We start from the raw sequence: 26,234 nt of genomic DNA, 5'->3' as shown, positions 1-26,234 counted from the left end.
GGACACCCGAGCTTCAATCCCACAATCAGAGAGCGAAGGCATTATTCACCCAGAGATAACAGGACTCATGATAGGCAATGTTTATCTATAGAGTCCATCATTAGGAGTCAGCAGAATCTCCTGGATTGGACTTTGGGCAGAATGCAATCTCATAGTCTCACTTACTTATGTATGCATAGATGTACAACCCCAATTCCAACAAATTTGAGACGCTGTGTAAAACATAAATAAACGCACAATGTGATGATTTGCAAATCATGGAAACCTTATATTTTGCTGGAAATAGTCTAAAGACAACATATTAAATATTGAAACTGAGAAATTTTATTGTTTTTTCGAAAAATATATGTGCTCATTTTGAATTTGATGCCAGTAACACGTTTCAAAAAGAGTTGGGAAAGGAGGAAAAAAAAGACTGCAAAAGTTGAGTAACATTTCCTGGCATCAAATTCAAAATGAGCAAATGTCTTTCAAGAAAACAATACGACTTTTCACTTTCAGCATTTTATATGTTGTCTTTGTACTATTTTCGATGAAATATAGGGTTTCCATGATTTGCAAATTATTGCATTCTGTTTTTATTTATGTTTCACACAGTGTCCCAACTTTTTTGGAAAATAAATAAATAAACACACACACACACACACACACACACACACACACACACACACACACACACACACACACATATACAGTGGTGCTTGAAAGTTTGTGAACCCTTTAGAATTTTCTATATTTCTGCATAAATATGACCTAAAACATCATCAGATTTTCACACAAGTCCTAAAAGTAGATAAAGAGAACCCAGTTAAACAAATGAGACAAAAATATTATACTTGGTCATTTACTTATTGAGGAAAATGATCCAATATTACATATCTGTGAGTGGCAAAAGTATGTGAACCCCTAGGATTAGCAGTTAATTTGAAGGTGAAATTAGAGTCAGGTGTTTTCAATCAATGGGATGACAATCAGGTGTGAGTGGGCACCCTGTTTTATTTAAAGAACAGGGATCTATCAAAGTCTGATCTTCACAACACATGTTTGTGGAAGTGTATCATGGCACGAACAAAGGAGATTTCTGAGGACCTCAGAAAAAGCATTGTTGATGCTCATCAGGCTGGAAAAGGTTACAAAACCATCTCTAAAGAGTTTGGACTCCACCAATCCACAGTCAGACAGATTGTGTACAAATGGAGGAAATTCAAGACCATTGTTACCCTCCCCAGGAGTGGTCGACCAACAAAGATCACTCCAAGAGCAAGGCGTGTAATAGTCAGTGAGGTCACAAATGACCCCAGGGTAACTTCTAAGTAACTGAAGACCTCTCTCACATTGGCTAATGTTAATGTTCATGAGTCCACCATCAGGAGAACACTGAACAACAATGGTGTGCATGGCAGGGTTGCAAGGAGAAAGCTACTGCTCTCTAAAAAGAACATTGGTGCTCATCTGCAGTTTGCTAAAGATCACGACAAGCCAGAAAGACTATTGGAAAAATGTTTTGTGGACAGATGAGACTAAAATAGAATTTTTTGGTTTAAATGAGAAGCGTTATGTTTGGAGAAAGGAAAACACTGCGTTCCAGCATAAGAACCTTATCTCATCTGTGAAACATGGTGGTGGTAGTATCATGGTTTGGGCCTGTTTTGCTGCATCTGGGCCAGGACGGTTTGCCATCATTGATGGAACAATGAATTCTGAATTTTACCAGCAAATTCTAAAAGAAAATGTCAGGACATCTGTCCATGAACTGAATTTCAAGAGAAGGTGGGTCATGCAGCAAGACAACGACCCTAAGCACACAAGTCGTTCTACCAAAGAATGGTTAAAGAAGAATAAAGTTCATGTTTTGGAATGACCAAGTTAAAGTCCTGACTTTAATCCAATCGAAATGTTGTGGAAGGACCTGAAGCGAGCAGTTCATGTGAGGAAACCCACCAACATCCCAGAGTTGAAGCTGTTCTGTACGGAGGAATGGGCTAAAATTCCTCCAAGCTGGTGTGCAGGACTGATCAACAGTTACCGGAAACATTTAGTTGCAGTTATTGCTGCACAAGGGGGTCACACCAGAAACTGAAAGCAAAGGTTCACATACTTTTGCCACTCACAAGTATGTAATATTGGATCATTTTCCTGGATAAATAAATGACCATGTATAATATTTTTGTCTCATTTGTTTAACTGGGTTGTCTTTATCTACTTTTAGGACTTGTGTGAAAATCTGATGATGTTTTAGGTCATATTTATGCAGAAATATAGAAAATTCTAAAGGGTTCACAAACTTTCAAGCACCACTGTATATGTGGGAGTGGGGATGTGGCCTAGCCAGTTTGTGAATGGAGGGCGGGGCCAGGGAAAGTGAGTGGCAAAGTCAATGCACCTGTTGTCGATTAGTGTGTGTGTGTGTGTGTGTTGCAGTGATGGTGGAGGATAGAAATGGAGGGAGACAGCAGAGAGAAGGGATCTCCCCAGACCAGAACACAACTGTGTGTGTGTGTGCACGCGCAGGTGTGTCTGTGTGTCTAAATGGACGTTAAAGCTGAAAAGCAACACGAAAATAAAAGTGTGTGTGAATGTCATTTCTCACCTGCCGTGCTTCTGTACTCCACCCAAATCAGGGACGTATTACTCTCTCTCTCTTTATATATATATATGTGTGTGTGTGTGTGTGTGTGTGTGTGTGTGTGTATGCATGTATGTGTGTATGTTTGCATGTATGTGCGTATCTGTGTGTGTGTGTGTGTGTGTGTGTGTGTGTGTGTGTGTATGTATGTATGTGTCTGTCTGTGTATCTAATCATTTAGTCCAGGAGTGTCAGACTCAACTTCTGCCTTGGCCACATCAGTATTTCTTTAGTCTCTCATCTCTCTTGTGTTTTGGGCTCCATCAGCTTTTCTTATTTCAGCATACAGTATTTGTAGGTCTCTACACTAAAACATTTTGGGATTTGGAGTCACTCACTGAATTACACCACCACCTGTAGTTGTACATGTTTCTGAATCATTTTCAGATGTAGCTATGACTTCAACCACAGCAGGTAGACTTAGAGTTTAACCAGTGTTTCCACCATTTGAGATGTGAGTCCACACACAGTCACTACACTACGGGTCTGCTGTGAAGTCCAGATAGTGTGAATATGTTGAACATATTCAGTTATGGGTTGCAATTTGGTCCTCCAGCTGTTCCTTTTTTGTACCTTTAACTTTTCCAGCCTCTTATTGCCCCTGTCCCAACTTTTTTGAGATGTGTTGCTGTCATGAAATTTCAAATGAGCCAATATTTGGCATGAAATTTCAAAATGTCTCACTTTCGACATTTGATATGTTGTCTATGTTCTACTGTGAATACAATATCAGTTTTTGAGATTTGTAAATTATTGCATTCCATTTTTATTTACAATTTGTACTTTGTCCCAACTTTTTTGGAATCGGGGTTGTAGACTTAGCAGGTAGACTTGGATACTTAGGCATACACTACTGTACTGGCTATTTTAAATATAATTCATTGTAACTTTGCACAGTCAGCCTCATTTGGGCGGCATGTTTGGGACACATATGTGATTTATTCATTACTAAGTACAAACTACTGGGCTCCATCCGTTATTCCTGCTACAAGGTCAAACAAATAAGCAAATAAATAATATATTACATTCTGGTAATTACTGCAAATGTAATGAAAACATAATTAAATGATGTTTAATTATACTGTCATTAATAACACCCCCCCACACACACACACACATTACACAGGAATACATTCCTATTTCCATTTCATTTAGTATTGTTCTGGTGAATTTCTATTCGAATTCCACTAAACAAACTACGGTACAGTATGTCTTAGCATCAAACCGTGCCCACAAGAAGCATAGGAAACATTATAAAAGTTAGAGGATGTTTTTCATGTACTTTCTGTCCCCCTCGATCACTTTATTAATATTTTTAGCAGCATTTTGGACTATAAATAGAAAGAGGAAGTCACGGTAATTAACACTCCACCCAAAATGGCTTTTGTATTTTAGAACAATTTGTGTATTAACCTTGTTGGCTGAACCTAACCTCAGGCATTGTTACTCTGAGAGACAAGGATAAAAATGATCTTTCTTTATTAATACACTTCAAATTTAGATGTAGTGTGTATCAGGAGAAATATATGCCCATAATGCCCACAGTTAAACACCCCTCCCATATCCCTTGCCCAAACCCATGTCAATCATAAAAAGTTTATTATTAAAAACATAAACAATGAACGCTTAGGTTACACAAATCATGGACCCTGCTTTTTAACAGTTCTTCCCCTCGAAAGTGAACACCATCATGTTGAACAAGTGTGGGTAATTCCACTTAGACTCATGTTGGTCTACAATTCAATTTTCTAAAGGTGTATCATCACACCCACGCACCTACCTGTCTGCCTACTTTAACAAGCCCCCATGTCTAGAGTGTGCGGAATGGAAATGTAAGTGAGAAGTCTGGTTCACCCACTCACATGATTATTCTTATTCAAACACATCTCTCTGCCCATATGCATTTCTCTGAATGGAAACTTGCAATGGGGCTTTTGTGGTTCAAGTGACAGACAGAGGAAAGCTATCCAGACACCTTTTGACCTTGTCTACATGCCTGGGTACGAAATGAAAAGTAATTTATCTGAATGATGAGAGGGAGATTTTTTTTGGTCTGGGCACTTGCTGCTCATAAGCGAGTCGATGATAGAGGCTCATCTGTAGTATGAAAAAATAGCTTGTATCCTGTTTGAACGTTTACCTGAACATATACTTCTTAGAAGAAGACAACACAAATGCTGAGAAATTCCACTATACGGTAGTTCTGTAACGCAACAAACAAAACTAAAGTGTCATCTAAATCACCTTTAATGACAATTAGTGAAACGGTACAATTCCACATTCAGATACTGAAATGAAAATCAACACTTCCTATTTGGGTTTGATGCTCGTATTGTTAGCTTTGATACCAAACTACAGCGGATATAAAAAGTGTACACACCCAGTTAAAATGATTGGTTTTTCTGATGTAAAAAAGAAAAAAAAAAAGAAACCACGATAAATAATTTCAAAACTTTTCCCACCTTTATAGCCTGTACAATTCAGTTGAAAAACAAACAAATCTGTTAGGGGGGAAAACATAAAAAATAAAAAAACGTACAATAAGCTGGTTGCATAAGTGTGCACATCCTTAAACTAATACTTTGTTGAAGCATCTTTTGATTTAATCACATCATTTAGTCTTTTTGGGTCGGAGTCTATCAGCCTGCCACATCTAGACTTGGCAGTATTTGCCCACTCTTCCTTGCAAAAGCGTTCCAAATCTGTCAGATTGCGAGGGCGTCTCTTGTGCACAGCCCTCTTTAGATCACCCCACAGATTTTCAATTGGATTTAGATCTGGGCTCTGGCTGGGCCGTTCCAAAACTTTTTTGGGGTCATTGTCGTGCTGAAAGATGAAATTCCTCTTCAGCTTTCTAGCAGACACCTGAAGGTTTTGGGCCAAAATTGACTGGCATTTAGAACTGTTCATAATTCCCTCCACCTTGACTAAAGCCCCTGTTCCAGCTGAAGAAAAACAACCCCAAAACATGATGTTGCCACCACCATGCTTCACCGTGGGTATGGTGTTCTTTTGGTGATGCACAGTGTTGTTTTTGTGCCAAACATACCTTTTGGAATTGTGGCCAAAAAGTTCAACCTTGGTTTCATCAGACCATAACACATTTTCCCACATGCTTTTAGGAGAGTTAATGTTTTTTTTCATCTCATTATCTCTAGCCGCTTTATCCTGTTCTACAGGGTCGCAGGCAAGCTGGAGCCTATCCCAGCTGACTACGGGCGAAAGGCGGGGTACACCCTGGACAAGTCGCCAGGTCATCACAGGGCTGACACATAGACACAGACAACCATTCACACTCACATTCACACCTACGGTCAATTTAGAGTCACCAGTTAACCTAACCTGCATGTCTTTGGACTGTGGGGGAAACCGGAGCACCCGGAGGAAACCCACGCGGACACGGGGAGAACATGCAAACTCCGCACAGAAAGGCCCTCGCTGGCCACGGGGCTCGAACCCAGGACCTTCTTGCTGTGAGGCGACAGCGCTAACCACTACACCACCGTGCCGCCCTGATGTTTTTTTTTTTGTAAAATTTAGCCGGGACTGGATGTTTTTCTTTGACCCTACCTCATAGTCCAGACATATGGAGAGATTGTTGTCACATGTAGTACACAACCAGTGCTTGTCAGAAATTCCTGCAGCTCCTTCAGTGTTGCTGTAGGCCTCTTGGCAGCCTCCCTGACCAGTTTTCATCTTGCCTTTGCATCAATTTTGGAGGGACGTCCAGTTCTCGGTAATGTTACTGCTGTCCCATATTTTCTCCACTTCTTGATGACTGTCTTCACTGTGCTCCATGGTATATCTAATGCTGTGGAAATGTTTTTGTAGCCTTCTCCTGACTGATACCTTTCAACAATGAGATCCCGTTGATGCTCTGTAAGCTCTCTGTGAACCCTGGCTTTTGCTGGAGGATGCAACTGAGTAAATGTCTGAACTTTATTTGGGGTTAATCAGAGCCATTTTAATTGATGGTAGGTGTGAACCCAAAAAGACTGAATACTGTAATTAAATAAAAAGGTGCTTCAACAAAGTATTAGTTTAAGGGTGTGCATACTTATGCAACCAGCTTATTGTACATTTTTAATTTTTTTAATGCTTTTCCCCCTAACAGATTTGTTTGTTTTTCAATTGAATTGTACAGGCTATAGGTCACATTAAAGGTGGGAAAAGTTTTGAAATTATTTATCGTGCTCTCATTTTTTTTTACATCAGAAAAACCTGTCATTTTAACCGGGTGTGTGCACTTTTTATATCCACTGTACTTGGTTAGGAAGAAAGTGATTCTTGCTTTAAGATCTGCTTTCAGCTCTGTAACACACAATCCTATGATATTTGCAGGAATTGATTCATTATCTGTTTTGAGTATTGATACTTCAACAGAATATTTCATGAAGTATTATATTCTGTTTAAGTATCAATACTTAAAAAAAAAAAAGAACAAATTCTTGCAAATTTTACATGAAGTATTTAGTCCTGGGTATGACTTTAAACTGCAACCGGTGGTGAGTCTCAGGTCCGGGAGGACTTGAGTATTGGGGAAAGTGGAGTTCCTCCTTAATCACCATTGCTCCCAGGTCCGCTCTGACCCGGAGTAGTAGCACCTGCCTGGGTTCCAGCTATGGGTTAAATAGTACATCATCAATAAGGCGCTGGCAGCAGGGCACTTTTTGGTGCAGTGTGGCAGATGAACCCAACAGGGTCAACGGCACACCACCTGATGGCATGTGGAAGAGCCACTCAAATGGCCAACAGATGGCATCACTCGGCAAGTCAGTTGTCACTGCGGGGCAACTTCCATACCCGTCAGGTCTGTGGCACTTTTGTGCACCATTTGGCATCAGGTCTGGAGGTCCAGAGAGACAACACGATGAGGGCACAACATTGTTCGCCTTACCTTACTGTGCAAGGTGCTTCATTAGGCCTTATGTCGCTCTGGTGCGGGTCTCGTGGTCCATCTGCATTTCTCTCATCTCATCTCATTATCTCTAGCCGCTTTATCCTTCTACAGGGTCGCAGGCAAGCTGGAGCCTATCCCAGCTGACTACGGGCGAAAGGCGGGGTACACCCTGGACAAGTCGCCAGGTCATCTGCATTTCTGTGCATCCTAATGAAGCAGTCATCATTGCTAGCAATGGACAGCCGATGACATGAAGTATTGCTTTCACTTGTTCAGTTGGCACTAGAACTTTCTTGTTTAGAACTTCAGCATTTCATGTACCTGACTTTTGCACTCGTTGTGCATTGCTCTGGATAAAACCGTCTGCTAAATGCCATGTAATGTGATGTAATGTAATTATCTGTACCTTGCATCCCTCACAGGCATGAACACCATAGTGGAATCCAGAAGCTTTGTCCCCACACACTCGACACTCAATGTTTAAAGCCGATGTGGAAGGATCTTCGTGTTGTTTTGTGAACGTCATGCTGCCTTCTGCATACTGTGGTGGAGACTCGGGCTCAAGTTTAATGGAACCTGATTGAAAAGACCACAAAATACTTTGTGACAAATAGATCAAACCTTGATCTTACAAACCTGGCACAAAATACACAAGCATGTAAAAAGCTACCAGCAGCCTGGTATTAATTTAAAAGCAAAACAAAAAAACATGGTTTACTTTCATGACATAATTGTTACCTCTGCCAACTTTTGTTGGAGGAGGTTATGTTCTCACATCTGTTTGTTTGTTTGTGCCCAACATAACTCAAAAAGTAGTGAGCAGATTTTGATGAAATGTTGAGGAAAGGTGGGCAGGAATAATTGCTTAGATTTTGAAGCAAACCTGAATATGTGGCTTGGCAGAGGTAGGCACTCGACCGAAAACCTTTCTAGTTTGTTATGAATCGTATATGAACAATGATGCAATTTGTTTCATCATCTATATTTCAGTGTTAGGATTAAATATAGATTCTACTACTGTTGTGCAGTAATTCATACACACTTTTATGTAGCTTTGTGTACGTCATTAAATGTAAATCAGCTGTGCTGTGAATGTGCTTGGTCATTTATGAGTATTTATGAGTAACTGGCACTTATCAGCATATTCACATGTGTACAAAGGAAATCAGTATTGGCAAAATTGGTGTTTTGTTTTTTTTTTAGTTCAGTTTGGCCTACAAAAGCATTTACATGCAATTTTACTAAAAGATGGATAAATAGGCCCATTGGTTGTACATACATCATATGTACATATGTATACACATCATACAACATATCTTATGTGCATATATAGAAAGAAATCCTCATTGAGGAAGTTTGTGGGACCAGAATTAAGAATTCTTTTCAGTGATAAACAAGAAATGGCTTAACCCATGACCAGAAGCAACTTTATAAGTGATAAAACAGACGTTGCTTTTGACCTGGAGAAAAAACAACAACTCGTGATTGTAACATTATTGAGAAAGATATAGTTCATACTTTGAGTTTCATGTACTTTGTAGTTGTCTTCCTGAGTTCTGTAGTTGCTCTCTTGTGGTCTATAGCCGATATCATGTGCCCTATAGCTGCTTTCTTGTGCCCTATAGCTGCTTTCTTGTGGTCTGTAGCAGCTCTCTTGTGCTCTGTAGCTGCTTTCTTGCGCTCTGTAGCTGCTCTCTTGTGCTCTGTAGCTGTTCTCCTGTGCTCTATAGCTGTTCTCTTGCAGTCTATAGCTGTTCTCATGAGCTCTGTAGTTGTTCTCTTGGGCTCTGTAGTTGTACATGTGTGTCAGATCCGTCATGTGCGTCGGCTCACTCTGGCCCGGGCTAGGTGCGTACTCAATGCCAGAGACGGGTGTATAGTCATTGATCATGGAGAAAGGCTTCATGTCCAGAGAGTGTGAGCTGTCATCAAGTCCCTCTAGGTCCAGAGCGCTTAGGCCAAATCCCATGGGCCAGGAAAACGTCTGTGTGTCCACCATTTCTACCCAAGAGACACATACACAGATTTAGAATGAGGCAAAAAGGCAATAAGGCAAAAGGCAAATCGCACCAACAGAATTGGACTAACTCATTATTCCCAGTCTCTGAACTCTTAGTCATCTCATGTTCTTTTTTTTTTTTTTTTTAGTATGGTCAGTTATGCTACAGTATACAGTAAGTAATAAGACATCAAGCTGTGTGAAGAGGATAATGTTTCCATCTCAGCCCAGCGAAGACATAACAGAATCAACAAAAGTATCTATTCTTTCACATATCCAAATTACTACATTGCTAATTTCAAATCAGTTCAGTATTTAACCCTAACTCTCCATGGAGACAAAGAAAGGCAAAGAAGAGCAATTGAGTTGAGTAAGATGATTGTTGCTCTCCCAAGTGGCCTCGCAGCTCATGAAAACAGCCCGAGGTCTGCCACTGACGCAAGTACCAAGGCCTTGGCCTAGCACTATGTGTCTGTGTGTGTGTGTGGAGTGGAGAGGGAGAGAGAGTTTCAGCCTGTGTTTATTCTGTGAAATGCTGACGGCGTATGTAATTGGGACAACACTTTGGCAATAGGACTAAAATCAGAAGAACACCTTCTAAAAACAACTGTAAGAAAGCAAAAGAACGTTTTATTGTAATGTTCCACTGAAGTACCACTGAATTTTAAAGATCTTCTTACGTCAAGTCTTCAAATTATGTTGATGTTTACGTCAATTTTTTTTTTTTACCAATTCATACTTTTCAATTTAAAACAGACTTTATTTTATATTTCCAGCATAAACTGATTCAATGAGTGTTATACACTACCGTTCAAAAGTTTGGGGTCACCCAGACAATTTTGTGTTTTCCATGAAAAGTCACACTTTTATTTACCACCATAAGTTGTAAAATGAATAGAAAATATAGTCAAGACATTTTCATCTCATCTCATTATCTCTAGCCGCTTTATCCTTCTACAGGGTCGCAGGCAAGCTGGAGCCTATCCCAGCTGACTACGGGCGAAAGGCAGGGTACACCCTGGACAAGTCGCCAGGTCATCACAGGGCTGACACATAGACACAGACAACCATTCACACCTACGGTCAATTTAGAGTCACCAGTTAACCTAACCTGCATGTCTTTGGACTGTGGGGGAAACCGGAGCACCCGGAGGAAACCCACGCGGACACGGGGAGAACATGCAAACTCCACACAGAAAGGCCCTCGCCGGCCCCGGGGCTCGAACCCAGGACCTTCTTGCTGTGAGGCGAAAACGCTAACCACTACACCACCGTGCCGCCCCTAGTCAAGACATTTTTCTGGCCATTTTGAGCATTTAATCGACCCCACAAATGTGATGCTCCAGAAACTCAATCTGCTCAAAGGAAGGTCAGTTTTATAGCTTCTCTAAAGAGCTCAACTGTTTTCAGCTGTGCTAACATGATTGTACAAGGGTTTTCTAATCATCCATTAGCCTTCTGAGGCAATGAGCAAACACATTGTACCATTAGAACACTGGAGTGAGAGTTGCTGGAAATGGGCCTCTATACACCTATGGAGATATTGCACCAAAAACCACACATTTGCAGCTAGAATAGTCATTTACCACATTAGCAATGTATAGAGTGTCTTTCTGATTAGTTTAAAGTGATCTTCATTGAAAAGAACAGTGCTTTTCTTTCAAAAATAAGGACATTTCAAAGTGACCCCAAACTTTTGAACGGTAGTGTATGTACGGTAAATTCAATTTGTGAGGAAGAACATTTATGGCTGTCCTGCTTTATTCTGACTATCATTCAGAATAAGATGAAGTAAACTGGTGGGTAGAGTAAGTGAGAATTGTACTCAAGTAAAAGTATTGTTACTCTATAACAATAATGACTCCAGTAGAAGTAAAAGTACTCATCAAAATAACAACTTGAGTACGAATTAAAAAAAAAAAATCTCATAAAATGAGGACTCAAGTCATTTTATTCAAAAGGAAAATTTAAAGTGCGTGTCTAATAAGCACAACATAAAATCTGTTCATTCAAGTCCAGAATCACATTCCTAATTTACAAAATTAAATAAATAACAATAAATTATATGTTTATCAAATAACAGAAGGCAATTTTGACATCGGTTTTATAAATCTTCCAAACTAGCTTAACATAATAACATCGTGTGGATAGAGGGCGAAGCTGGGAAAGGTCAGTGGTAAAGAACTTCACCTGTGAGGGATTTGTTTTCACTGAGCCACACACAGCCATGCGTGTGCATGCTCAATAAACTAAAATCGCTGAAAAGTCAAAGTGAACAGTTGTGTTGTCGTAAGCCTGCGTCCCGTCTTCTCATTTTCCCCTCGAACCCCTCAAGTGTCACACATCTCTTCCATTTTTTCTTAACACCAATCATTTGAAAACAATACCAAAGTCACAACACTGTTTAATCTCTTAAAACTTAACACAGTCCACCGTCTTTATTTGTATTTGTCCATTTGTGTGTTCAAACTCCTTGTGGATGTTGTCCTGGTGACACAGACATGAAGATATCTTGTGCATGCACACTAAAAATCGACGTCATAGACGCAGTGCACGTGTGAATAAAAATAATGTAATAAATTAAAGTAGCGAGAAGTGTATAGTCTAATGTAATGTAGTATAAATGCATTTTATAAACTTGTAAATGTACTCGAGCAAGAGTGAAAAGTATTATAAGTAAAATTTATTGGAAAAAATTACTTAAGTATATGTAATACAGGGTTCTCACCAGGATTTTTTTTTAGCGTAATGGGTTATGGCGAGGGAGCGTAGCGACCGAGCGGGGGGATGGTGCGGAGATTTTGAAAAATCATGCCCAAAATTGGCCATATTTGACGTTCCTGGAGGGGATAAATTGCATTTTTTATGTTGTATATCCTTGATGGAAAATTGTTACATCTTTGGATCTTGGCAATGTGTTACCTACTGTTGTATTTCACTGAACTACAAAGGGTGTTGTCAAAAGATATGTAAACTCAGACACAACCAAAGAGATAATGAATGTTTTATTGTATTAAGAAATTAAGAAATGCCTGAGCACATAAATGATTTAAAGCCACAAGGGCGATCACGTTTGGCACATTGGAGCTGAATCCCATGACTAAAATCATATCATTAACCTCATTCTCACCTGTGAATTTCCAGCCTCTGCTCGTCTTCCTCCATCTCCTCCTCTATCTCCAACAGCGGGCTCTCCCCCACTAGGCCTACCTCCATCCTCTGCCCGTTTATCTGCTACCTCCTTTCCTCTGCCTCCTATGTCCTTTCCTTCATCTCCTCCAACCTCTCTTGTGCCTGTCTCCTTATAGAAATATAACGATGGATGGCATGCAGGCAGATTACCAGTGTGTTAATGTTAGCCACAGTGGGATCCAGTAAATTAGCGCTAATCATCCGATACGTGCGCCCTGTCATATTGCTAAACCTGCTTACAAAGTAGACGTTTTCATTCATCAAAGGGCTTTGGGTTAAGTTTTCAAGCGTGATGGAAAACCTGTAGAAGTGGTGCACTTACATTTCTAACTGTGAAGAAAGAGCGAATGTCTCTTTTTTTGCGAGGGGGTCCGTCATCCATTGTCATTCACCGAAGTCCAGTTCAAGAGAAAGTTATCGCCAGGATCTCTCTCTCTCTCTCTCTCTCTCGGAACTGATTTCCAGGCATGGGTTTCCTAACAAACGTAGGCTGATTTTGACACCTTGAAAACTGCTCAAGTGCGCAGGAAAAAAAAAACTTTTGGCGATGGTGATGAACAACTGAAAACAACCGTTACGCTATATTAAAAATTTAGCGTAGCGGGGGGAAATTACCGTTGCGGTCTGAAATTTTAGCGTAGCGGGCCGCAACCATATAAAGCGCTGGCGAGAACCCTGTAATAGAGTAAACGTAACGCTTTATTACGCACCTCTGACTGAGACTCAGATAATGGACTCTCATCACGTCTGTCACAGATGTGAGCTAGTCACATGACTAAACAGATAGATAGTTCGAGGCTATGAAGGCACTGACCAATAAATCTTGATGTAGAAATGTTTCCCAAGCCATTTTAGTAGTTTCTTGGGCATTCTAGCCACATTCACTGGATATGAGCAATCCCACGCTCTGACTGGCTACTCTACTACTAGGCTATCAGCTCATATACCGTGAGTAGAGAAAAGCAAAACAGCGGAGCGTATTGCTGAACCAACCGTGGACGAAATAAAAACTCTACTCGAAAACAAAACTCCACAAAAATACAAAAAGAGGCAACAAAATATGGAATCAAAGTATTTGATGGCAAGAATGTATTTTTTTTCAAGAATTATTATTATCGCATTTTTCAAAAATTGCTAGTTATTTCGCCGGTTTGTTTACATTTTAAGCGGAAATGATTTTGTCGGACATTTTGAATGAAGTTTATATTTATTGAATTTGCAAAAAATAAAAATACTCCCTTTCTCAAAATCCAGTGAATGTGGATATAATAAAACAGTTATTCCACTCAATCTCGTTGTACATGGCTTATGACCAACTTGGTGCTACGTGCCTCGTCAGCTATCACACAATCAGCATGTTTGTTAAAAAAAAAAAAGCGCCGTGGTGGTGGTGGTGGGGGCAGGGGGATGCATAAAATGAAAAGCACCCAATACTCCACTTCAAAATAGATAAATTGGATCATTGATGCTTTGGGGTTGTTTTGTGGCTGGTGGCTCAAAATATCACTTATTTCACAGTCTTTTTATGTTTACCTTTGTTCATTTTAATGAAATCTCCCTGTAGCTGTGGAGGGCAAGGTATAAGGCTCTGGTTAACACCTTTATGCCACAATTTTTTTTCACTGTTATACAGAATTCTGAACATTAAAGACCTCCAGAGTACACTCACAATAAAGAGGAAATAGTTGAACTGAAGTCGAATTTCATTTGCATTTCCTTTTCAGTTAAAAAAAACAGTCCATTTATTGCTCTGAATCACTCCATATCGATCAGCAAGATTTTACACAATCAAAGCCATCTGTTGCGTAAAGACTGCTTTTATAACCAGATAGCTGGTGTCCCTTTAGGGATTTATAAAGTTTAGCAAAAATAAAAATAAAAATCTTCCTGCCTTTAATTTTATCTACATGGGAATTTTACCGAGCATCTACTCCAAGTGTGACAGTGTGTGAAGCTGGGGCAAAAAGAAAATAGTCCAGGTGTCAAACTGGACTCAAACAGTGCCCAAAATATTTCTTCAATATTCCAAAAATAGCTAAATTGTTGACCTGGTTCCCAGCAATGTTCCCAAAATATCCATATGCTGAAAACATGTTAAGAGACTTCTCCATTTAGAGTTTACTCCGAGTCGAACAGTGTATGAATCTGGAAGGAAAAGGCCAGGTGTCAAACTGGACTCAACGAGTGCTCACTGTATTTCTTCAATATTCCAGAAATAGCTAAATTGTTGATATGGTTCCCAGCGGTGTTCCCAAAATACATATATGCTGCAAACATCCTTTGTTCAACGACTTATTTTTTCCCTTCTCACCTTAATGGAATGCGAATGAATGAATGGAATCTCCACAAAATCACCTGGGCACACTTCTGCTGACCCTTTTTTGGGAAATGCTGGGCAATAAGAACAGGCTATTCTTAGCACTGCCATGACTTACTGCCCCTAACGTATAAACTCTGAAAAGTAGTAAACACGTTCCTCACAGGACTTTTGCTCCAGTTGGAAAAAACAGGGAAAATACATAGTCAGACATTTGGTTTGGTGAGACACAGCCTCCCTTTCCCTCAATCTGCTTTCTCAATGGAGATATTTCGAGTCAACACATTCTGGTGGAAACCACAGGCTTATCTTCATCTGATGAGCAAATTGAAAAACAGATAAAAGGAATGAAAACATTTAATTTGGTTCATGTGCTATGCTGAACTATTCTTTTCAGAAAGGTCATCGAAAGAAAAGGGTCTCGTGTTGGCTCATGTCTTACAGGACTTGACTGTGTAGGTGTTGAAGTGATGGTAAAGAAACGTGATGAACAAAGCAAGACAAAGTGAATGCAGTTTATTTGAACAACAGATAATAAATGCAATGGACATTCATTGTTCTGTCACGGTCAAGCCTGATCTTGCAATGTTCAGAAGACAGGTAGACAGTTCGACACAAGGCTTTGTGGTCAGCCACAGACTTAAAAAGTGAATTTAGCATATTTCATAGGCTTGTGGCACATTTAAGACAGGTTTATTATTATTGGCCAACTTGGTTGGCACTGATTATCATGTATCGCAATACGCACATAATAGTTAAATCAAAGTCACAAGAGAAACTTGAGTCCGTTTCTCCTGACAAATTAAATACAACCAAAGCACAAAAAGTTCTCCATATTGGTGCAGTAACTAATCTTGCCATGGCTTAGCATAGCTTAACTGCAGCTAGTAACCCTGTCATGAGAAACACTCATAAAAGCAGTTCAACACTCCTGAATTAATTTACAAGTATTAAATCAAACCATATTTCACTGGATATGACCAATCGCATGTTCTAATTGGCTACTCTACTACTAGGCTATCAGCTCATATACCGTGAGTAGAGAAAAACAAAATGGCGGATCGCATCAAATCAGATATATCACTTGATCAAGTATTTAAAAGAAACAGAAATAGCTAAAAGAATATAGTTCCCCCCCCCCAATATCTCCCGTTCCACACTCCAGCCCAGTCGGTGGCAGTAATGCACCTTTAAGTTGGTTTGCTAACCACCAAAAACCCCTAAAAAAGAAGAAGAACATGGCGGCGCGTGTTGCTGAACCAACTGAGGACGAAATAAAAAAACTCTACTAGAGAACAAAACCCCAAAAAATACAAAAAAGAAAGCAACAAAATATGGAATGAACATATTTGATGGTAAGAACGTATCTTTTTTTATTTTTCAAGAATTATTATTATCGCATTTTTCACAAATTGCTCCTGTCATTTCACCGGTTTGTTTACATCCTAAGGGGAAATGATTTTGTCGGACGTTTTGAATAAAGTTTTTATTTATCGAATTTGCAAAAAATGTAAATAAAAATGCTCTGTTTCTCAAAATCCAGTGAATGTGGATAAAATAAAACAATTATTCCACTCAGTCTCGTCGTATATGGCTTATAGCCAACTTAGCGCTACGCGCCTCGTCAGCTATCAGCTCTTATATGACTTGATTTCGTGGAATAACTGTTAAATACACAATAAGTTTTGTTTATCAGCTTCTTCTCTGCACCTATCTGAGCTGGCTATCTCAACAACTGTAAACTACAATAATAATAATAATAAAAAAACAGTAAAAGATTAAAAGTTTTGTACAATCTAATCTACTTCCCTGACTGTCTATGTACTATGCTCATTTTTATGGCATAATTTATTTCCAGGTCAGGAGATATTTCATGGCTGAACACTGCTAAAATTAGTGCTTCTGCTGTTGAAGCCGCAATACAAAGGGCGCTCTATAAAAATCAATGTCACTGTATGAGTAAAAGCTTCAAAACATCGTCTAATTATTTTCAGAAGGTAGCAAGAAGAGCGCACTTTCTAAAGTTCCTTATTTAAAAGCAGCTTTGCATTTGTCCTTCTTAGCTAAGGTAATGCACGACTCATGAAGTTTCATGAACGTTTGAACAGCTGTTAAATCTCTCAAACCGACTGAGGTATAACTAATGACAATAGTGTAAATTGTGTAAATTGAGGGATAGCCCGTAATTATTATAAAGGTGGTTCTAAGTCTCTAAGTAAACAAACATATACATATACAGCTTGCTTTAATGTCTTACACTGGAGTGTCCTTCAAAATAGGGTGTGAGGCTGGAGACGATTTTCTATCGAGAGCTCTGCTTCTGTTCATGCAAGAAAATGATGGAAGAGTTGCTCACAGAGTGAGATGTGAAATCCTTTCCACAGGGACAGTATTGCAACAGAAACTTAATGTTTTCCATTAATATTTCCTAAGAGCCATAATGGACAAGCCAAGATGAAGGAGTAACACAAAAAATGTTTTCATTTATTTTCAAAGTTGTTCATCTCCCACATCTATGTATATATAGTTATTAAAGTGCATTGTTAATGTTAATGTATCAGGATTGCATTACTTGTGATTACCTCCTGCCAGACAAGTTTCTTTAATAAATAAATAAATGTATCAAAATTAGATTTTTTTTTGCCAGCCACATCATCTTATTTGGTGTTAAGAAATGGTTAGACGTGGATTTTTTTTTAAGTTAATGGAACAAAAAAGCATCACCAACAGCGACGATGAGAAAAAACAAACAAACAAGATTGCTATGAGAGCACAATATCCCCCACTGGCAACTATGCCATAACTCTGGTAAAACGTGACTGAATTGAATGAGATTGCAATATACATACCGACATATAACAAAGAGTCCTGCCAAGTTTCATCAAAGTCCTCCAAAAATTGTGAGAGGGGTTGATTTCAGAAGGTGAGTACCCTTCCCAGGATGGACGGACAGATGGACATCACCAAGACATAATCCCCCTTCGGGCCTTTTGGCCAGCGGGGGATAAAAAATTTTGAGGAAATTTGATTTCAGAAAGTAAGCACACCTTGATGAAATTGCCAAAGTATGATTTTGTTAATAATCAAGGGCATAACTCTGGTAAAATTAAACGAAATTTCAATATGCGTGTAACTGTCATATAACAAAGCCTTCTGCCAAGTTTGGTGAAATTCCTCCAGAAATTGCGAGAGGAGTTGATTTCAGAAGAACGTACACGCATGAAATTGTCAAAGTACAAGTTATTTAATCAAGGGTCAAAACTCTGGTAAAATTTTCACAAACAAAGTTAAATCGCAATATGCGTATTACCATCATATAACAAGGCCTTTTGCCAAGCTTCGAGAAATTCGTCCAAAAATTGTGAGAGGAGTTGATGTCAGAAGGCAAGCACACCTTCATGAAATTGTGAAAGTACAAGTTTGTTAATCAAGGGCCACAACTCTGGTAAAGTACCACCAAATTGAACAAAATTACAATATGTGTACTACCGATATACAACAGTGCCTTTTGCCAAGTTTGGTGAAATTCCTCCAGAAATTGAGAGAGGAGTTGATTTCAGAAGGAAAACACACTCTCATGAAATTGTCAAAGTATAATTTTGTTAATCAAGGGTTGTAACTCTGGTAAAATGTGATCAAATTGAACGAAATTGCAATATACGTATTACCGACATATAACAAAGAATCCTGCCAAGTTTCGTGAAATTCCGCCAAAAATTGTGAGAGGAGTTGATTTCAGAAAGTGAGCACCCTTCCTGGGACGGACGGATGGACGAGCGTTGCCATGACATAATCCCCCTTCGGGCCTTTCAGCCAGCGGGGGGATAAAAAACACAAGTGTTAAGCAAAGCCTGGGGCTGATTTCTTTGGAACTGTGACAATATATTCACACACCCTATTACTGGTAAGCATATCAAGTAATTACACAAAGTGACACACCCTATAGATTTAGCATCTATTAGGGCTAATTTATTTCAAGCTGCTTTGCTGACATTTGCATAGTTTGTCATCAGCAGTGATTAAAGACTCACATGAAACACAATAGTGGGTGTAATAAACATGAACGAGATCGATCACTTGCTCGATCAAGAATTTTTCAATTGTTTGTTTTATAAAATGTCTTCGGAGCAAATAATAATATAAATGGATTGGCCCCTGTCAGCCCTACGATAACCTGGTGACTTGTCCAGGGTGTACCCCGCCTCTCGCCCATAGTCAGCTGGGATAGGCTCCAGCTTGCTTGCTACCCTGTAGAACAGGATAAGCGGCTACAGATAATTGTTAGGACTAGGACTATTTTGGCCTCTAGAGGCCGCTGTTATTTCCTTTTCATGTCGTGTTCATTTTGGCCTCTAGAGGCCGCCACTGTTCCTGTGTTTTGAGTTTGTGTTAATTGCCTAATTATCTTCACCTGTGTCCTTAATTAGTTTGTCTATTTATACCCCTGAGTTCAGTCCTCTTGTCACGGAGTCTTTGTGCTGTTATGTTTATCTCCAGTTTCCTTTGTACTGTGTTTTTTGATCTTCTTAGCTTTTGTATTTTTGCACTTTGCTTTTCTTTTGGATTATACTCTTTGGTTTTTTTTTTTGTCTTTTGTTTTGCCCTGTATATAGTGTATATAGTTTAAATAAACCTTTTGATTCTTTTTCTACTTCCGCCTCACGCCTCTGCATTTGAGTCATCCCCCTGGTGGCCTAGTGGGGGTTTGCTGGATTATCACACCAACGAACCAGGTTCGAATCCCAGCAAAACCCTAACAGAAAGACTCCGTCATGACCGACTCAGCAGAGGCTGCTTCAACTGTCTACCCGGCCAACCTTCAGGGAATTATGGCAGCTTTGACACGCTTCGGAGCGACCATGGACGCTCATGGACGTACGCTCACCAGCCAACGTGAGGCCCTCGCTCGCCACGAGGAACTGCTTCAGCAAATTGGGAAAACCCTGGCACAGCTGACATCTCTGCCTGCATCTCCTGCTCCTGATCCAGTTCCTGCTCCTGATCCAGCTCCCACTCCTGCTCCAGTGCCTCCTGCAATGCTGCCTTCTTCACCTCGCGAACCCAGCCTTCCTGCACCACAGAGGTATGACGGCAAGCACAGTGAGTGCCGAGAGTTCCTTACCCAGTGTCAACTCACCTTTGAGCTTCAGCCTACCACCTACACTACGGATCGCCGCAAGATTGCCTTTGTGATCACCTTATTAGCTGGTAAGGCGCGAGCCTGGGCTACTGCTATCTGGCAAAGACAGGGACCTGAGTGCTTTGATTTCCAGCTGTTTTCTGAAGAGATGCTTCGGGTCTTCGATCAGGCAGACATCAGTACCGACGCAGCCCGAAAGCTCATGTCCATCCGGCAAGGAGGAAGCGTCGCAGATTACGCCATCTCGTTCTGAACACTCGCAGCAGTAAGTGGATGGAACGAGACTGCCCTGGTGTCAGCCTTCCACCATGGTCTGTCTGACCCCATCAAGGACGGTCTGGCCTCTATTGGATGCCCAAGTGACCTCGAAACCCTCATCTCACATGCTATTCGTCTGGACAACAGGATGAGAGAACGCCACCAAGCCTTGAGCCCCCCCAGCCTCCCTACCTCTACCTGGAGACCGTCTACCTCCTTCAGTGACTGTCCAGAACCCATGCAAGTGGGTCGTACTCGCCTCTCCGCATCTGAGAGGGAGCGCAGAAGGAGGGACAAGTGCTGCATCTACTGTGGCAAGCCTGGTCACTTCCGAGCATCATGTCCCGAACTCTTGGGAAAAGGACCGCCCCGTCCAGCCGAGGGAGGGTTGTGACGGGGCCTACCCTCTCTCCCGGACTCCCTGGCCAAGGAATCTACATCCCGGTCTCCATCTCCTGGGGTGAGTCTGTCCACTCTTGTCAAGCTTTGATAGACTCAGGGGCGGCTGGGAACTTTATGGATATTCACTTCGCCCAAAGCATCAATATTCCGACTGCACCTCTTGAAGTCCCACTGTCTGTGTCTGCCCTCGATGGCCAAGCGTTAGGTGATGGAAGAGTCACCCAAGTTACTTCTCCAGTTTTCCTCCAGTCTCAAGGTCACAAGGAAGAAATATCCCTGCACCTGATTCCTTCACCTGAGTTCCCAGTTATTCTAGGCCTTCCTTGGCTTACTCGCCACAACCCTCGCATAGACTGGGTAACAAGCCAGGTTGTGGAATGGGGCCCTGCATGCCATGCCTCTTGTCTGCTCTCTAGCTCTCCTGTGTCTCCTGCCGAGCCCCCTGATCTCACCGAGTTATCTCAAGTTCCCACAGAGTACTGGGATCTCAAGGAGGTATTCAGCAAGAGCAGGGCCGCCGTTCTTCCTCCGCACCGGGCCTACGACTGTGCCATCGACTTGCTCCCTGGGACTACCCCTCCTCGTGGCAGACTGTTTTCACTCTCTCAGCCAGAACGCAAGGCCATGGAGGAATACCTCAAAGATGCCCTGGTCTCTGGGTTTATTCGACCCTCCACTTCACCTGCTGGAGCCGGCTTCTTCTTTGTCGGCAAGAAGGATGGGGGGCTCCGACCATGTATTGATTACAGGGGCCTGAATAAGATCACTGTGCGCAACCGATATCCCCTTCCGCTGATGTCCACAGCTTTCGACCTGCTCCAAGGCGCCACCGTCTTCACCAAGTTGGACCTACGGAACGCATACCACCTCATCCGTATCCGACAGGGAGACGAGTGGAAGACTGCCTTTAACACCCCGTCTGGGCACTACGAATACCAGGTGATGCCCTTCGGACTCACCAACGCACCAGCTGTTTTTCAGGCCCTAATCAACGACGTCTTAAGGGACATGATTAACCTATACGTTTTTGTCTACCTCGACGACATCCTTATCTTTTCCAAGACCGTGCAGGAGCACCGCCACCATGTCCGCCAGGTTCTCCAGAGGCTGCTACAGAACAATCTGTTCGCCAAGGCCCAGAAATGCGAATTTCATGTTCCCGAGGTCTCCTTTCTGGGATTTATTGTACGGACAGGCCAACTCCAAATGGACCCTGCCAAGACCCTGGCCGTCCGGGATTGGCCTACTCCCAAGTCCGTTAAGGAGGTTCAGCGGTTCTTAGGATTCGCTAACTTCTACCGCAAGTTCATCAGGAACTTCAGTTCTGTGGCAGCACCCATGTCAGACCTCACCAAAGGGACAGGTGGATCTTATGGCTGGTCTCCTCAGGCAGAAAAGGCGTTCAAAGACCTCAAGGACCGCTTCTGCACGGCACCCATTCTGGTTCTCCCGGACACCTCCCAACCATTCATCGTGGAGGTGGACGCCTCGGACAGTGGTGTCGGCGCGGTGCTCTCTCAACGTTCGGAAGGAAAGCTGCACCCCTGCGCTTACTTCTCCCACCGCCTGAGTCCTGCTGAGTCCCGGTACGATGTGGGGGATCGAGAACTGCTAGCGGTCAAACTGGCCCTTGAGGAGTGGAGGCACTGGCTGGAGGGAGCACAACATCCATTCCTGGTTTGGACTGACCACAAGAACCTGGAGTACCTCCAGCAAGCCAAGAGACTGAACCCTCGACAGGCTAGGTGGGCCCTGTTTTTCAGTCGGTTTGACTTCACCCTCTCATACCGCCCCGGCTCCAAGAACACCAAACCTGACGCACTGTCCAGACTGTTCTCTGCCACTAACAGGGAGAATGAAGTCGGGCCTATTATCCCTGTGTCCCGGATTGTGGCCCCTGTCCGCTGGGGTATTGAGGAGGCTGTCCGACGAGCCCAACGCCAGGACCCCGGTCCTGGGACGGGGCCACCAGGCCTCTTGTACGTCCCACATCAAGCCCGGGCCAAGGTTCTCCAGTGGGGTCACTCTTCCCCTCTCACCGCCCACCCGGGAGCTCGGAGGACCCTGGACTTCCTGAAAAGACGCTTCTGGTGGCCTAACATGGAGAAGGAAGTAAGGTCATTTGTCCTGTCCTGTGAGGTTTGCACCAGAACCAAGAACCCACGACAGCGTCCCCAGGGTCTCCTGCATCCTCTGACCATTCCCCGGCGTCCCTGGTCCCACGTGGCAGTCGACTTTATCACGGGTCTCCCTGAGTCACAAGGTAACACGGTCATTTTGGTCTTAGTTGACAGATTCTCCAAGGCCTGCCGCTTCATACCACTGTGCAAACTCCCCTCTGCTCTTGAAACTGCGAAACTTTTGTTTAATCATGTCTTCCGAGTCTTTGGTCTTCCACAGGACATCGTCTCAGACCGAGGGCCCCAGTTCTCCTCCCGAGTGTGGCACGGGTTCTGCAAGGTCATCGGAGCCACTGCCAGCCTCTCCTCTGGGTTTCACCCACAGTCCAATGGTCAGACGGAGAGGCTCAACCAGGACCTGGAAACCACCCTGCGAGGCCTGGCTATGGATAACCCGACATCGTGGAGCACCTGGCTGCCATGGGCGGAGTACGCCCACAACACCCTGCAGTCATCGGCCACCAAGCTGTCGCCATTCCAGTGCCAATTCGGGTTCCAGCCACCTCTGTTCCCGGACCAGGAGGAGGACGCGGGGGTGCCCTCGGTCAACCAATATGTGAGACGGTGTCGCAAGACCTGGAGCAAGGTCAGGAAGACCCTCATACAGACCTTCAGAACCAACCAGACTCAGGCCAACCGCCATAGAAGACCTGCACACGCTTTCCGCCCTGGGCAGCGTGTTTGGCTGTCCACTAAGGACCTTCCACTGCGGGTGGAGAACCGCAAGCTTGCTCCTCGCTACATTGGCCCCTTCAAGGTGGTGCGCAGGGTGAACCCTGTCTCCTACCGGCTCCAGTTGCCCCGGACTCTGAGGATCAACCCCACTTTCCATGTTTCCCTGTTACGGCCCGTACTGACGTCTACGTATGCCCCTGCCCCTAGGAACCCCCCACCCCCCCGCATCTTCCAGGGGCAGACTGTGTTCACTGTGAATCGCCTGCTTGACTCCCGCCGGGTCCGCGGCGGGTTGCAATATCTGGTGGACTGGGAGGGCTATGGTCCTGAGGAGCGCTGCTGGGTTCCTGCTCGGGATGTCCTTGATAAAGAACTATGTCGGGACTTCCATTCGGCCCATCCGGATCGCCCTGGGAACGTCAGGAGACGCTCCTAGAGGGGGGGGTCCTGTTAGGACTAGGACTATTTTGGCCTCTAGAGGCCGCTGTTATTTCCTTTTCATGTCGTGTTCATTTTGGCCTCTAGAGGCCGCCACTGTTCCTGTGTTTTGAGTTTGTGTTAATTGCCTAATTATCTTCACCTGTGTCCTTAATTAGTTTGTCTATTTATACCCCTGAGTTCAGTCCTCTTGTCACGGAGTCTTTGTGCTGTTATGTTTATCTCCAGTTTCCTTTGTACTGTGTTTTTTGATCTTCTTAGCTTTTGTATTTTTGCACTTTGCTTTTCTTTTGGATTATACTCTTTGGTTTTTTTTTTTGTCTTTTGTTTTGCCCTGTATATAGTGTATATAGTTTAAATAAACCTTTTGATTCTTTTTCTACTTCCGCCTCACGCCTCTGCATTTGAGTCATCCCCCTGGTGGCCTAGCGGGGGTTTGCTGGATTATCACACCAACGAACCAGGTTCGAATCCCAGCAAAACCCTAACAATAATGGATGGATGGATTGGCCTCCTAGTGGCAGAACAGAACAGTGTTGCCCTGTTGTCTAGAGAATGTGAGTTCAAATCCCAGTAATGCTACAGCCATACATATCTGGGAGCCAAGATGGCAAAATTGGCCGTACTTTCAGGGTGGGATTGATGGCATACTCTCTCTCCTGTCAATCACACATACATGAGTCAATTGTGATCATCTTTGAGCTCATGTATGTGGAAGAGGGTAGATTAGCATTTTCCCTGTGATGGAGCATGAGCAGCAGTTTAGTTGGTCAACTTTGCGGGTCCAGCCCCATCATTGGTAGCAGTCATATGACAGCGAGGAGCTAGCTGATGGCTGGGAATTGACAGTTGACCAAATTCTGGTGAAAAAATGATTACACTTATGTTGTACAAACCACTTAAAGGAGCAAAGAACAGTAAAGGAACAGTAACTTTTGTGTGGCTTGAACTAAAAAATTGGCTAAAGTCAGGCACAGCTTTTGTGTTTATGGGGCTTGCTATTTGGAAAAACAATACTGCCATGATTTTTTTACACACTTGAAACACAAAAAGTTTGGGAGCGCAAACGGCACTGTATATCACTCTTTCACTGAGTGACTGTGTTCCGGTTGTATGCATAATACGCCAGGCCAAAAAAACGTTGCACAAACTAATGTTTCATTGGACCACCTTTAGCTGTGATTACAGCATACATTCGCTGTGGCATTGTTTTGACAAAATTATGCAACCTCACAACAATTATTTCCATTCAGAGTTGCACTAATTTTTTGCAGAGAGCTTGTATTGATGACGGGGGAGTCGAACCACTCCATAAAGTCTTCTCCAGCACGTCCCAAAGACTTTCAGTGGGGTTAAGGTCAGAACTCTGTGGTGGCCAATTCATGTGTGAAAATGATTCCTCATGCTTCCTGAACCATTCTTGAGCCTAATGAATCCTGGCACTGTCATCCTGGAATATGCATGCGCCACCAGGGAAGAAAAAAATCCATTGATGATCCATTGACTTCATTTTATTGCCATGTAATGTTGCTGAGCCTCGATCTGACCAACTGAAGCAACCTCTGGATCAGAACAATGCCTCCAGAGGCTTGTACAGTGGCCACAATGCATGATGGGTGCATGCGCTTCTCTTCTTACTCTGATGTGCCCATCACTCAGGAATAGAGTAAATCTGGACTTATCAAACCACATGACCTTTTTCCATTGCTCCAGAGTCCAGTCTTTATGCTCCCTAGCAAATTGAAGCCTTTTCTCCTGATTAGTCTCACTAACAAGTGGTTTTCTTATGGCCACACAACTGTTTAGTCCCAATCCTGTGAGTTCTCATCACACTGTGTGTGATAATGCTCTTACTTTCACTATTAAACATAGCTGTGAGTTCTACTGTCGATTTTTTAATGATTTTTTAATGATTCAACTTCACCAAACGTTTAAGTGATCTCTGATCATGATCAGTCAAGATTTTTTTCTGACCACATTTCTTCCGCAAAGTTGATGGTTCGCTACTATCCTTCTAGGTTTTAATAACGCGTTGGACGATTTTTAACCCAATTCCAGTCATTTCAGCAATCTCCTTAGTTGTTTTCTTTGCTTGACGCAGGACAAT

At 42.5% G+C, this 26,234-nt stretch overlaps 1 protein-coding gene across 3 annotated transcripts in view; it reads right to left on the bottom strand.

The window, feature by feature from the left end:
• Positions 1-26,234, bottom strand: part of pparg (peroxisome proliferator-activated receptor gamma) — a 77,598-nt gene that overhangs the window by 32,499 nt on the left and 18,865 nt on the right. For all 3 annotated transcript variants that reach the window (XM_060910260.1, XM_060910259.1, XM_060910258.1), the window contains exons 2-3: positions 9,045-9,527; positions 7,933-8,102 (exon numbers count right to left, since the gene is read on the bottom strand). In XM_060910260.1, coding sequence (XP_060766243.1) covers positions 7,933-8,102; positions 9,045-9,525 — 651 coding nt within the window. In that variant the 5' untranslated portion in view covers positions 9,526-9,527. The remainder of the gene's footprint in view (positions 1-7,932; positions 8,103-9,044; positions 9,528-26,234) is intronic.

The sequence above is a fragment of the Neoarius graeffei genome, chromosome 26 (genome assembly GCF_027579695.1).
Source record: "Neoarius graeffei isolate fNeoGra1 chromosome 26, fNeoGra1.pri, whole genome shotgun sequence".
Lineage (NCBI taxonomy): Eukaryota > Metazoa > Chordata > Actinopteri > Siluriformes > Ariidae > Neoarius > Neoarius graeffei.
Note: the sequence above shows the minus strand (reverse complement) of the source record. Positions and strands in the feature narration are given on the sequence as shown.